The sequence below is a fragment of the Camelus ferus genome, chromosome 10 (genome assembly GCF_009834535.1).
Source record: "Camelus ferus isolate YT-003-E chromosome 10, BCGSAC_Cfer_1.0, whole genome shotgun sequence".
NCBI lineage: Eukaryota > Metazoa > Chordata > Mammalia > Artiodactyla > Camelidae > Camelus > Camelus ferus.
The window spans coordinates 58,968,130-58,983,270 of NC_045705.1; the positions used below are offsets into that span (position 1 = coordinate 58,968,130).

General features: G+C 39.7%; 1 protein-coding gene across 2 annotated transcripts in view; it reads left to right on the forward strand.

The window, feature by feature from the left end:
* PPME1 (protein phosphatase methylesterase 1) overlaps window positions 1–14,387 on the forward strand; it is a 60,270-nt gene extending 45,883 nt beyond the window's left edge. Inside the window, exons 10-14 of one of the 2 annotated variants that reach the window (XM_032489343.1) lie at window positions 6,520–6,691; window positions 7,580–7,624; window positions 11,079–11,143; window positions 11,769–11,836; window positions 13,167–14,387. In XM_032489343.1, coding sequence (XP_032345234.1) covers window positions 6,520–6,691; window positions 7,580–7,624; window positions 11,079–11,143; window positions 11,769–11,836; window positions 13,167–13,185 — 369 coding nt within the window. In that variant the 3' untranslated portion in view covers window positions 13,186–14,387. The remainder of the gene's footprint in view (window positions 1–6,519; window positions 6,692–7,579; window positions 7,625–11,078; window positions 11,144–11,768; window positions 11,837–13,166) is intronic. The other variant, XM_006181588.3, reaches the window with a different exon arrangement.
* The last annotated feature ends 754 nt before the right edge of the window (window positions 14,388–15,141 follow it).

Genomic DNA, 15,141 nt, shown 5'->3' on the forward strand with positions numbered 1-15,141 from the left:
ACCCTCTTCAGCATTTATCATTTGTGGACTTTTGAATGATGGCCATTCTGACTGGTGTGAGGTAAAACCTCATTGTAGTTTTGATTTGCATTTCTCTGATAATTAGCGATATTGAGCATTTTTTCATGTGCCTACTGGCCATTTGTATGTCTTCACTGGAGAATTGCTTGTTTAGGTCTTCTGCCCATTTTTGGATTGGGTTGCTTGTTTTTTTGTTATTAAGTTGTAAAGCTGTTTATATATTCTGGAAATTAAGCCCTTGTGAATTGCATCACTTGCAAATACTTTGTCACATTCTGTAGATGTCTTTTTGTTTTGCTTATGGTTTCCTTTGCTATGCAAGAGCTTGTAAGTTTAAATAGGTCCCATTTATTTTTGCTTTTATTTCTGTTGCCTTGGTATTCTGCCCTAGGAGAACATTGCTAAGATTTATGTCAGAAAATGTTTTGCCTATGTTTTCTTCTAGGAGGTGTCTTGTCTTATGTTTAAGTCTTTAAGCCATTTTGAGTTCATTTTTGTGTATGGTGTGAGGGAGCGTTCTAACTTCCTTGATTTACATGTGGCTGTCCAGTTTTCCCAACACCATTTGCTGAAGAAACTGTCTTTTCTCTGTTGTATATTCTTTCCTCCTTTGTCAAAGGTTGATTGACTGTCAGTCTGTGGATTTATTTCTGGGCTCCCTATTCAGTTCCATTGATCCATATATCTGGTTTTGTGCCAATACCACACTGTTTTGATTACTGTAGCTTTGTAGTATTGTCTGAAGCCTGGGAGGGTTATTCCTCCAGCTTCATTATTTTTCTTCAGTATTGCTTTGGTAATTCTGGGTCCTTTGTGATTCAATATAAATTTTAGGGTTATTTGCTCTAGTTCTAGTGAAAAATGTCCTGGGTAATTTGATACGGATCACATTAAATCTGTAGATTGCTTTGGGTAGTATCCGATCTTACCCATCTTTCAAGATGTATCTCCTTGGGGAAGCATTCTGACCTCAGTTTATATTAGTCACTCTGCAGTACAACACTGAGAGTCTGTGGCACACAACTTAGGACTTCTTTTCTGAAGTTGTGACTAAGTCATAGAACTGAATTTCATAAGCCACATTCAACATACTATGGTTGTCTGATGGTCATCCCTAGAATGCAGATTCAGTGTCCTATAATAACACAAGAACTGTCTCCCAACAAAAATAACCTGTGTATTTTGAGGGCAGGAACTATTGTTCAGAATAAATTGCCTTCGGCATTTAGCTCAGGGTTGTATGCATAGTAAGTGTTCTGTTAGTGCGTCCTGATCAGTTGATTTGAGGATAATAGTGGGAAGGGACATGATCAGTGAGTGTGAGCTGCAAACTTTCTGGGATGGATTATGAACATCTTACTAATGACAGGTAATGGACTTAGTGTATACTGCATATTCCTTTGCATTTGGAGATGCTACTATTAGCAAGGAAGAGAATACATTTGTTTAAAACTATTTTAATTTAATCAGTATCTTTTTATCATCCTTAAGATCAGTGAATAATACCTTGAACCTGTTTGGAGTTTACAGAATTATAAATAATGAATGATAAATTTGCCCTCCATTACTCTGTGAGGTGAGGGGAGATCTTTTCTCCCACGCTAACAGTGTAGAAACTGAGACTTACAGATGAAGAGATTTTTACAAGGTAATTAGGTAGTATTTAGTACATTTGAGACTGATACAAACTATCAATTACTTTTTACCTTTTGTGTGCTAGAATCTATACTGAATGCTTCACATTAATCATCTCTAGTTCTCATTTTGGCTCTGCATTGTAGATATTAGCACTGTTTTACAAGTCAGATGCAGATACTTGCCTATGGTCATACATAAATGTTAGCACTAAAACACACCCAACTCACTTTTTCCTTGTAATTTTTTATAAGCCCAATTATATGGAGTTTTATGAACTCTAGCAATTTTGTTAGGAGAACAAACTGAGGCACATTGGTCAATAAGGGGTATGGCTAAACAGTCTACAACTGAGGAAGACAAACTCCAACAGTCACAACTTCTTGCACCTAGCAGATAAATAAGTCCTGGAGATCTGATGCACAGCATAGTAATTATAGGCGACAATACTGTATTATAAACTTCAAAGCTGCTAAAAGACTAGATCATAATTGTTCCCACCACAAAAAAATAATTATGTGACATGATAGAGGTGTTAGCTGATGCTATGGTGGTAATCGTATTGCAATATATAAATATAACACTTTGTACACCTTAAACAATGTTGTGTATCAATTATATCAGTAATGGAAAAATAAGTAAGTGAGTAAATAAATAAATAATAAGTAAATGATGGAAAAATAAATAAATAAATACATTTTTAAAGTGATGGAAAAAATGTTTATAATGCCAATTAAACTTAACAACAAAAACAAAAAACCAGGCACAACTTCTTACGGACATCTCTGTTTAGCACAATATAAAAAGTTGTGTTTGAAATGATCCTGAGACATACATAAGAGGTCAGTTGTACCCATTCTGCCCTATAAAGGAAGACAAGTTATGTATATTTATTGGCGATGGGGTTGGAAATCTAATACAAAATGGTTAAAATACAGAAAAGATAGGGAAAACATTTAAGCTTTGGTCCTTAAAGGAATAAACTTTAGTTGTCCAGGAGATATTCCTTTATACATAAACCTCTCTCTTATTAAAATTGCTTTATTATTCAATGACTTTTAGTATAGTCACAGAGTTGTGCAATCATCACAACAATCTAATTTTAGAACATTTTCATTGCTTTTAAAAGAAATGTTATACTTACTTGCAGTCACTTCCTATTTCTCTCCAACCTTTCCAGCTCTAGGCAACTACTCATCTATTTCCTGTGTCTACAGACTTTCCTAATCTGAACATTTAATATGGATGGAATTATGCAGTATGGGGTATTTCATGACTGGCTTTCACCTTAGCACAATGTTTTCCAAGTTCTTCCTTGTTGTAGCATGTATCAGTACTTCATTCCTGTTTATGGCTGAATAATATTCCATTGTTTAGATAGACCACATTTTTAATCTGTTCATCAGTTAATGGACATGTGAGTTATTTTCACTTTTTGTCTACTTTGAATAATGCTGATATGAACAATTGTGTACAAAATTTTGTGTGGACATAGGTCTTTATTCTCTTGGGTATAAACCTATGAATGAAATTGTTGGATAGTAACTCTATGTTTAATCATCCGAGAAACAGCCAGACTGTTTTCCAAAGTGCCTGCATCATTTCCCATTCCCACCAGCAGTGTATGAGGGTTCTGGTTTTTCTACATCTTTGTCAGCACTTGTTACTGTCTTTTTTTTTTTTGATTACAGCCATCCTAGTGGGTATAAAGTAGTATCTTATTGTGGTTTTGATTTACATTTTCCTAATGACTAGTGATGTTGAGCATCTTTTCATGTGCTTATTGGCCATTTGTATATCTTTGGAGCAATATCTATTCATATCTTTTGCCCATTTTTAAATAGGATTATTTGTCTTTTCATTATTGAGTTGTCATTTACATATGAAATCTAGTATGCGTTTGGGAGGGGCCTGTGAGATTATGCTGTCTCTGACTGTGGAGCTGACCTCTTAGAAATAGTTTATACTTGGAGGGCATTATGCTAAGTGAAATAAGTCAGAGAAAGACAAATACTATATGATATCACTTATATGTGGAATATAAAAAATACAACAAACTAGTGAATATAACAAAAAAGAAGTAGATTCACAGATATAGAGAACAAACTAGTGCTTACCAGTGGGGAGTAGGGGCAATTTAGGGGTGGGGGACAGGAGGCACAAACTGTTGGGTGTAAGACTGAAGAATGTGTTGTACAACATAGAGACCATAGCCAATATTTTGTAATAACTGTAAATGGAAAGTAACTTGGGTCTTCTAGTTCTCACTAAACAACCAATTCTATTCTCTATTTCTTACCCCCCAACCAGTGATCTTTTTCTTTTTTTTTTAATTTTGGTTAAAAGGAAAAAAAAACTACATAACATAAAATTTACCATCCTAATAATTTTAAAGTGTGTAGTTCAGTAGTATTAAATATATTCATACTTTGTGCAACTAGTCTCCAGAGTTTTCTCATCTTATATAACTGAAACTCTATACCCATTAAACAACTCCCCTTTTTGCCCAGCTCCTAGCCCTGATAATCACCATTGAGACTTGTTTCTGTGAATTTCATTATACTTTAGGTACCTCATATAAGTGGAATCATAGTATTTGTGATCATTAGTGATCAATACAAATCAAATCAAATGCAAATTAAAATCATAATGAAATATCACTTTGTACCCATTAGGGTGTCTACTATTTAAAAAAAACAAAATAACAAGTATTGGCAAGGATGTGGAGAAATTGCAACCCTTGTGCTCTGTTGGGGGGATTACAGAATGGTACAACTGTTATCAAAAACAGTATGGCAGTTACTCAAAAAATTAAAAATAGAACTATCTTATGATCCAGCAATCTCACTTCTGGGTATATAGCCAAAAGAAGTGAAAGCAGAGTCTTGAATAAATATTTGTACATGTTTATAGTAGCTGATCTTTTTCTTACTCAGTGATGTTGAACACCTTTTCATGTACTTATTGGCTGTTTGTATATCTTTTTTGGAGAAATGTCTGTTCAAGTCCTTTGCCCATTTTTAAATGAGGTTATTTGATTTTTTTGTTGTTGAGTTATAGGACTTTTTAATATATTCTGGATATTAATTCTTTATCAGATATATGAGTTGCAAATATTTTCTCCCATTTAGTAGTATGCCTTTTCACTCTGTTGATTGAGTTCTTTGATGCATAAAAATTTTTAAGTTTAGTGTAGTCCATTTATCTATTTTTTACTTTAATTGCCTATTCTTTTGGTGTCATAACCAAGAAATCTTTGCTAAGTCAACCAATAAATCATTGCTAAATCCAGTGTCGTGAAAAGTTTCATGAAGCTTCTGCTAGAAGTTTTATAGTTGTAGGTTCTTATATTTAGGTTTTAATCCATTTGAGTTAAGTTTTGTATATGTTCCAGCTTCATTGTTTTGCATGTGGATATCCAGTTTTCCCAACACCATTTGTTGAAAAGACTATCCTTTCTTTCCCCATTGAGTCATCTCAGTATCCTTATCAAAGATCATTTGACCATATTATGTGAGGGTTTATTTCTGGGCCCTGGAGTTTATTCCATTGCTCTGTTTTTGGCTGTCTTTGTACCAGTACTCTGCTGTTTTGATTACTGTTATTTGTGCGTGTGTTTTTGTTTTGTTTTGCTTTAACAACAAAAAATGTATTGTCTCACAATTCTCAGGGCTAGAAGTCTGAGATCAAGATGTCAGCAGGGTTGGTTTCTTCTGAGTACTGTGAGGGAAGAATCTGTTCCAGGTCTCTCTCCTTGGCTTATAAATGGCCATTTTCTTTCTATGTCTTCATATCATCTTCCTTCTTTATGTGTCTGTCCAAGGTCCCTCTTCTTCTTTTTTTTTTTTTTTTATTAAAGTGTAGTTCATTAACAGAATTATATTAGTTTCAGGTATGTAATGTATTTTGAAATCAAAGAGCGTGAGTCCTCCAATTTTGTTCTTCTTTAAAATTGTTTTGGATGTTTGAGGGTTCCTTAAGATTCCATATGAATTTTAGAATGAATTTTTCTACTTTTGCAAAAAATGCCATTGGGGTTTCATAGGGATTGTGTTAAATATGCAGATTTCTTTGGGTAGTATGGACATGTTAACCATTCAGTGATCTTTAACACAATAGGTGCTGTCTCATATTCACTTCTAGATTTTCATATTATAGTTGATGCAGTATTCCAATTGTTTATTTAAGTTATAATATTTCAAATTTTTAATGATAAAGAAAAGTATAGAGAACCTTTTATTTGTTCAGCTTGTATTTTATGAGTGCATACTCTGTGCCTGTCAACTTCATATCGAGATTTAACAGATAGTGACATTTTTGTCATATTTGTGTCAGATTTACTTTTTTAAATTACTGTTGCAGGAACATTATATCATTGTCATAAATCAAAATAAAAATGCTCTACCAACAAATCAACATATTGTCAGTTTTCCCTTCCAATTCTTTCTCAAAGTATACCATATTTTTCCAGCAGTAATCCTAACTTAAATGACATGTTGTACTGTTTCTTTCACTTAATATTATATAAGTATTTTTCCTATACTGTAGTATATTTTTTGCAGTTTTTTTTTGATGATGTATTATTTTTGTCAAATGGATATAAATATGAGAAGCTCAATCTTGGCTCTACCATTTAAGTTCATGATCTTAAGAAAGTTTCCTAAGTTCACTGAAAGTAATAGAAATAAAAAGTAAACGTCTAATTATCTAAACATGGAAATTATAACAATAACCTATGTCACAAGACTGTTAACAAGGATTAAATGTATATTAAAATGTCTGGGGCATGATAACCCCTTAGTAAGTGCTAGTTTCCTCCCCTTTCCTTTTCCCAGGGACCTAGTTTTTATCTTGTTCCACCAGGGGATGCCCTCAGAGACTCAGAACTTGCTCTTATTCCTCCAGACCAAGAAAGACCATCCATATACTTGGAGAATTGAACTGGCAAAAACAGAAAAATACTGGGATGGCTGGTTCCGAGGCTTATCCAATCTCTTTCTTAGTTGTCCTATTCCTAAATTGCTGCTCTTGGCTGGTAAGTATGTATGTGTATGTATTAATCAGCTTGGGCTGCCATAGCAGAATACCATAGATTGTGTGGCTTAGTCAACAAATTAAATTTTTCACAGTTCTGCAGGCTGGAAGTCTGAGAGCAGGGTTCCAGCCTGGTCAGGTTCTGCTTAGAGCTTTCTTATTGGCTTGCAAACAACCGTCTCCTCACTGTGTCCTTACATGGCAGAGAAGGCTAGAGCAATCTCTGGTGTTTATTCTTAAAAGGACACTAATCCTGTCATATGAGGGCCCTACCCTTATGACCATATTTAACCTTAATTACTTCCTCATTTAACCATAATTGCTTCCATCTCTCCAAATATGGTCACATTGTGAATTAGGGCTTCATCATAAATTTGGGGGGGGACACAGTTCAGTCCATAGCAGTGTAGGTATATTGTCATCTGAATATGTCTTTGTTAAAACTGCTTACCAAATGGGTAACGACTTCCAGAGTGAAGTACCATCCTCACTCATTTGTGCCCTTTCTTCTCCATATGCCAACTCCCTAAACCCAAGTGGAAACATCCACCTAGGATGGCCTAATTCTGGCCTGGCCTCTGTACCTGGTCAAGCCCAAGTCCTTCTCCTTGAGTGGTATAAGGACATTCTTAGTATAATGGAAATAAAAGTAAAACCCTGTTTTCAGAAACCAGTTAAAACAAGCAAAGTGACTACAGGGAGACTCAGCGTATAAAGCTTCATGTGATGAGAATATACCCTCAGGGAGTTAGGATTGGCATTAACACGAATTGAGAATGTCATCATGTTTACAAATTTGTAACAATTTTTACTTCATACTTGAACAACAAAGCCTGTTTCATATAGCCTTTTCTAGGAAGCTACTTATGGATTCACTTATTTGTTCTAGGTGTTGATAGATTGGATAAAGATCTGACTATTGGCCAAATGCAAGGTAAGTCATGAAGAAATTATGTCCCTAGGTCCCCTGAGGGCAGAGAAATGGGCTGACTCATGTGGAAATCAATGTTCTAAGATGGTGAGACGCACTTGAGAGAGCACAAGCTTAGAGTTAGACCCAGATTTGACATTCACCTCTGCTTCTGACCCACCATATGATTATGGGCAAGTATTTCCCTTTTCTGAACTTTAGTTTTGTTTTTCTCCAACTGAAAATAGGACTCATACTACCACATATGCCTCAGAGTTGTAAGGATTAAAGTGAGGCAATGTCTTTGAAAGGGGCATTATAAACTATAAAGTACTCCATACAGATATATAATATTGTGAAAGGAGATATTCTGAACACAGATCAGTATTTTTTATTATTGTTAGAATTCTTAGGAAAGGGAAAGGCCCAAGATAATCCAGATACAAAAAGGTATAATCTCTTTTTAGAAGACGGCATAATGAGATGGTAAAAGCAAGGGCTCTGAGATTGGGAGAACTGGGTTTGAGTACTGCTTCTTTCCTACTAATTTTTTTACCCTGGGCAAGTTACTTGACCTGCCTTAGTTTTAGTTTTCTCAATCTATAAAATGAGAAAATTGATGGCAACCTCACAAGGATTGCGAGGTATAATGAGTAGGAAAGTGACATGTTGTGCTCAGGTCCAGGTTTGTTGGCTAGATGACTGTGGAAGCAGTAGAACCAGTTTCATAGAAGCTCTTAGTTTAGTACAGATGAAAGGCTTGGTGAAGGTAAAGTCAATGGGCATTGGCAACATTGGGTTATAGGAAGAAGAGGTGCCAACTTCAATGGCAAATTTTCAGGCTTAAGCAAATTCTGTTCTTGACTTTCCTTCTTTTCTACTTACTCTTCCTGGGCAATCTCACGTCTCCTGTTTACATCCTGATAACTCCCAGAGCTAAACATCTGACTCAAACATCTCTCCTGAGCTCCATACCTGGTCCATATATCAAACCTGCTGGAAATCTCTACTTGGATGTTTCATGGGTCCCTCAAACTGTTCTTTTAGCTGTCCTCAAGCTCTCCATAGAGAAGGGGGCTATATTCCTTGATAATAGTTGTTCAGAGGCCCCTGAATGATTTAGTGAACTCTGGCCCAAGATCCTCATCCCCTTCCCTTCCCCCAACTACATAGTGTCCTGAGGCCTTGAGCAGGACCATGGGCTGGGGCTATGTGATTTTTATGGCACTGATATTGGTAATTCTGAGCTTAGACATTTTTCCTTGAATTCAATCAAGCAGACCTTTTCTCAGCACTCTTTCTGTATAAAACCTATGCTTGATGCTGGCCCACAGAGGAATCAGACATGACCCTGATTGTATCTGAAAGCAGTTAATCTCAATTGAAATAGTATTTGGAACCAGTGTTGATCACCAGCCTTGGAAGCAGATAGTCCTGGGTTTGAATCACTCTTACTGGTTTTTTGGCCTGAATGAATTACTAATTTCTTTCATTCTGAGTTTCTTCATCTATAAAATGGAGATAATGAAATATCTCAATACAATTGCATATTGGGGAAGTAAGATAAATGATGGCTTCATTGTGTCCAGGAGGCACTCACAATTCCTCATTAGTTGCCCCCACTGTATCCCCAGTAAGGATTATGCCCAAACCACCTTCTCTTTCAGAGCATCCTATGAGTATGTATAGAGAGTAAATGGCTGGGATGAGGGATGACTTAAAACAAAAGGAGATGTCTAAGTCAGTATAGATTCCAAACCACAGCCTTCCCAGCACTGTGTTTAAACCAGCTGAATAAGTTATTGAATCCTAGAAACCCAGCATTCATTCATAGTGCAACTTTGGTGAATAACTTAGGCTCGCTGAACCTAAAGTTCCTTATCTGTAAGATTGCTGGGGGTGGAGGGGTGGAAATATGCCCACTTCATACAATAATTGTGAGGATTATGCATGATTATGTTATTTTATGTGTACTGGGCACAGTGATGTTAGGATGTGTGAGTTCTCCCTGATTCCTTATACACACTCTTCCAAAGAGGAATGAAAAATGCATCTCTAGTCTTCAAGGTCAGGGTGGTTTGAGTTGTAAGCTTGATCAGGTTATTTGCTCAATCGTTCAGTCATCCAAGTCTTATTGAGCACTTACTCAATGTCTAGCCCTGCGTTGTGCCCTATTAAGAACATAGAGCAAGGAATGATACTTACCCTATTCTGATGGAAATGACACTCCTGGGGAGGCAAGCACCAGTGGCATATAGTTAATAGCTTAAGAACAAGAGGGGCACAAGCTGCTGTGTGTTTGGATCAAAATGCATTACATTAGGAGATACAAGGGAGAGACTAGGCTAGAACACCAAGAGGCAGCTTACTGCAAGAGGAGGAGCATAAGCTGTATCTTACTGGGTAGGATGGTCTTATAGTTCCTCTGCTAACTAATTAAGCGGCCTTGGAAAAATCACTTCACTAATCATGGCCTCAGTTTCATCATCTCAAAAAAGAATTTCAGTATTTGTCCTGCTTAATTTTATAGGGTGAATTTGAGAAGCAATGTAAAAAATGGATAGATAAGTATTTTGAAATTTTTTTAAAGCACTGTGTAACTGGTGTAAGAATCACAGAATGTGATAGCCAGAAGGACTTCCAGAGCTTACTCCCTTATTTGTAAATGGAGACACTGAGGCTCTGAGAATCTGCTCTCTCTACCTATGGGAGCTCTGGGTCCCATACTCTTTAGTCTGCTTAAAGGTCTTGCTTTATCAGTCATCTCTGTTGACTCTTAATAGCTATGTTAGTTGTGAGCTTACAGTGTTCTGTAAGACAGTGTGAGAAAGTGCTTAGTACTGTGTCTGGCACATAGTTAAGCATTCAAATGGTAACTTATTGTAATAATAAATCTAAAAATCCTTAAAATAGCTTACAGACCGTTGACGGTATGGTCTCTGTTTACCTCTCCAGCCTCATTGTTAACTCTGGTCTTCATGAGCATCAGAATTTTTCTTTCCAGGAGTAAATACCATTTTGTCTTCCTTTTCTTTGTGTATGCTATTTTTTTCTGTGTGGGAAGCCTTCTTGGATTCCTGTTTGATTGCAAAGCCACCTTCCTGTGTTCTTTCAGTTCCATGTGCTCAGTGTTATCATAGGAACTACATACTGCATTAAATCACTGGTTTTTATGTTTTGCTCTCCCACTAGACTATAGTGCAAACAGGAACTGTTTCTTCCTGTGTCTGGCCCAAAGTAAATGCAAACTAAATAGTTGCAGAAGGAAAATGTGAAGGGAAAATGATTTGCTCAAAGTTAACAATTTCAAGTATTACTATCTTCTTCAAAGACTTGCTAATTGGGTCCAGAGTGTGGGTGGGAGTGGGATGGGGGATGGCGAGGTCCTGGCCTCCTGGAGTCACCTCTGAGGCTGCAGAGATGGTAAGGATAGGGCTGTTTTAGTTCCTGAGATGGCTTTGGCTTGCTTCTTCCCCAGGAAAATTCCAGATGCAGGTCCTACCCCAGTGTGGCCACGCAGTCCATGAGGATGCTCCAGACAAGGTGAGTCTGGTGCTTGATGACTCTAAAAGGACTACTGTAAAGGGTAACCTTGGATCTCACAGAAGATAGAACAAGCCTCTGAGTCAGCCTGTGTTGTCTGCAGCAGCTGCTGTGGGGCTTAAACAGATGCAACTCCACCAGCTTCCCAGACCTCTCCCTGGCGGTTGCTTGTGGTCTTGGTTTTCTGTGTATGGGCTGAGGAGTTATTGGCACCCAGGTTTTTCAACCCAGGGCCCTTTGGTTAAGATTGTAAGCTCTACTTTTCCATTACCACTGAAATCCAGATGGAAGAAGGGATAATTGGGGTAGAAACTGCTCCCTAAACCACAGTCACAGTTAAGAATTAATATCCTATAGGAAAAATGTGCTTTGTAACTCTAAGGGGATAAATAAGCCTTCACATCATTCCTGTTGACTTCTCTGGAGCCATCCCTGGCAAGGATGATAGGGGAAGAGTCTCCTATCCCTGCCAGGACCCAGGTCCTTTTGATTTCAAGCTTCCCAGACGTATGGGACCCATGAATCCACTGTAGAGCCTGGTCTTCCAACAGAAGCCCACAGAACCTCCATGGCTGAGCCCCACTGCTACCCTTCACATGGCCTGGAGTATCTCTCCCTTTTCCAGGTAGCTGAAGCTGTTGCCACTTTCCTGATCCGGCATAGATTTGCAGAGCCCATCGGTGGATTCCAGTGGTAAGTACAAAGGTTGAAGGATCCCAGCAGTGCTGGCCAACTCCAACAGAGATATTTGCTGGTTGTAAATGATATCGTAAGGTTGTAAATATCTCTGCCTGGTTTGGGTCACCATTCCTTTCTTCTTCCTCCTCATCATTGAGCCCAGTGTGTGTATTTCTGCAAAGCCATGGTTGGTTGTTGCTGTGTGCTCTGGTCCAGTAGATTGCTGCTGAGCAGACATTAAATTGTGCCTAGTTCCTTATCCCCATTGTGATGTGTAATTCTTCTTGAGATGCCCCTTCCTATGGAGGCTGGGATGGGAATCCATCCTTTTCCAGGCTCTTGAAGAAGTTCCGTATGCCATCTCCTGCTCTTCTGTTGAGGAAGGCAGGGCAGGCCTTGAAGGCTGTGTAGAGATCTGGAGCATGGTTTCCAACCTCAGCACTATTAACATTTGGGGCCAGTAATCCTTTGTGGTGGGGGCTGTTCTATGCATTTAACACAGATGTTTACAACATTCCTGGCCTTTACATACTAGAAGCCTAGTAGCACCCCCAACACACACAGTCATTACAAGCAAAAATGTTTCTAGTTTTTACCAAGTGTCTCAAGGGAGGCAAAGTCATTCCCAGATGAGAACTACTGGGTCTAAAAGGAAAAAGGATGCCTTTCATTGTAGGAAGCTCTTTGTCTGATTAGGGAGATGCAGTTGGTCTCTTTGTTGAGGAGGAGGAAGAAGAGAGACTTGGTGACCCAAACCACATGGTCCTGGCCCCACCTCATCTGTGCTACAGAAGTCTTCTGATCCTCAGAGAGTCACAAGCCTAGTGGAGAGTCACACCTGCCAGTTGAAAAGTCTGTTATCTGATTTTGGTGAGGGTCTAAGGGAACTTGTTCCCCACCCTCTGGAAGTTTGAAGAAGAAATGTTGAAGAAAAAGAAATGGTTTCTGTGTTACAGAGTTCTGAATGCCAGGGCCTGGGAGGTGAGAATGACAAGGCAGGGAAGGTACTGGGAATGAGGATAGGAGCCTGGTACAGAGAACAACACAAGTGATTCCCTCATGCCAAACTACTCCTCAAGCAGCTGACCATTGATGAATCCAAGAATCAACAGTAAAGATTTAATTTCTCCTAATAACCAGTTTTTGGGGCCCCTGGCCCATTTGGATCCTTGATCAAGTCAGCAGTACACTGAGAGCAGACTCTGTGTTTAGCCCTGAAGAGGTGGTTGAGATCTGCAAGGACCTTGATGATTGTTAGGGAGGGCTTCCTGGAGGAGACAGGGTAAACAGGGGGAAAGCTAGTGACAGTCACATTTGTCTTCCTTTCTCTTTCTACTCTTCACAGTGTGTTTCCTGGCTGTTAGTGACCTGCTATCCATCCCTCCCTCAACATTGAGCTCTGTTGTAAATACATCGCACCAGAGGCCACTGTGATGCCGCTGTCTCCTCACCATCCTGCCCGACCATGTGACACCGGCTCCCTATAGATGGGCATCCCCAGATGTACAAACCCTTTTGTGTATTCCTGCCAAAAGCATTGTGTTCCAGGGCCTTTGACCAACATCAGCCTCCCCAGGCTAAGGCTCCCTAGCCTCTATCCCTTCCCAGTTCAGGGGTAGCCCCTGCCTGTTCTCCCTGCCTTGCCTAAGGTGAAGCCATCAGAACTGCCACCCTGGGCCCCTGTTCCTAGCATTAGGCAATGTACCTGGGTTCAGATGTTTCTCCAGGCTCAGGGACCTCCATTCCTTGAGATTGTTCTTGCCATGGTCCTGCCCTACCTTACAGGATGGACCATGTGCAGGGTGGTCCTTATTTTTCCCTTTCAAATAAAACACCAGTAGGGTACCTTTTTATCCCAGTCTTACTATTCTAGGCTTGGAAGATCCAGAGAAGCCAGGATCCCACCCTTAGGTACAGGAAAGTGTAGTGGATAGCATCACAAGAAACCAGCCTGAAAATCAGGTCCAGCCAGTCCAAGCACATGACCTCCCATATGGGGAGAGCCCACTGTCCCACTCCCACGTGTCTGGGCACCTGCCCTGGGCTGAAACCAGGCTGCTCCAGGGGCCTCTTGAGACTTCACTTGCCACGGAGCAACCCAGGTTGAATACAGCCCATGCACAAAGCCACAGACTAGAGCCCATGGAGTTGTTTTCAAGAAGCAAATTTAACCATTTTCATAATTGGTCCCTGGAGATGTGCAGAGTGCCCACTTGCCTCTTCTAAACCCACAGCTTATCTTAGCCATTTGTGGTATTCATGCCACTCTTCATAGAAACAGTACAGCCCAGCATCCTCAATCTTTGCCTTCTTCCAGCTGCCTCATCAAAGCATTGCGGCCTCCCCCTGCTGCCCAGGCACGCCATTTCCAAGGGCAGAGAGGGGCAGTCTCCTGCAGCCCATCTCTTCTGTGACTGTCTTAGGTGATGCATAGCTCCCTCCACCTTTCCACCCAACAACCTCCTACCCCTGTCCTGCTGCAGGGTCCGGAGTCTGGGACCTTCTTTGTTTCTTTGTTAATTTATGACCTTGTTTAAAGAAAATAAATATCCCCAACCTTTATCTATCTGGTTTTTCTCTATGGAGTTGTCCTTATTTTTGTTGATCTGGGGGCACGGGATAGTTTATTGGATTTAGTCACCATAGAGCTCCGAAAAACCTTTCCTACAGCCTATCAACATCTTATGCTCTGCCTGCTTCCCAGATCCAGAATGCCCAGTGGAATGGACAGAGCCAGCCTCCAACTGCAGCCAGAGACTGAATTTCAGTCTCATCTCTTCCAATTATTTTCTATGTTGACTTTGACCCAGAACAGGACAGTCTATGCACTGGCCACATGACGTCAGATACTCAGGGCTTCACATCTGCCAACACCCAAACTTTGTTCACAACCTAGATCATCTCCTGAACTCTAGACACTTAGGTCCGCCCGCTTCTTCATCTTTCTCTCAGATGACCAGAAGCCACTCATATTGACCATTCCTAAACTGAACTCACCTTCCCCCTAAAACTTTTTCTTCCCCCCATGATTCCTAGCTCGGTAGTAGTAGGTACCACCATCTCTCAATGTGTCCAAACCAGGCAGCCAAAGCACCCTAGCTGGCTCCTTCTCTTACATCCATATCCAGTCTGCCATCAAACCCTGTCTATTCTCTGTTCTATATCCCCTCTTCTTTGCCACAGTCCCTCCCCTGGTTATTCTCTACTTCTGTTGGAGTCCTCTTCCTAGTAGGCTTTGGAGCCAGGCTACCTCATTTAGAACCTAAGGCCCATCCTTGACTGGCTGTGTGAGATAGCTGTGTACTTCTTTGTGCTGCAGT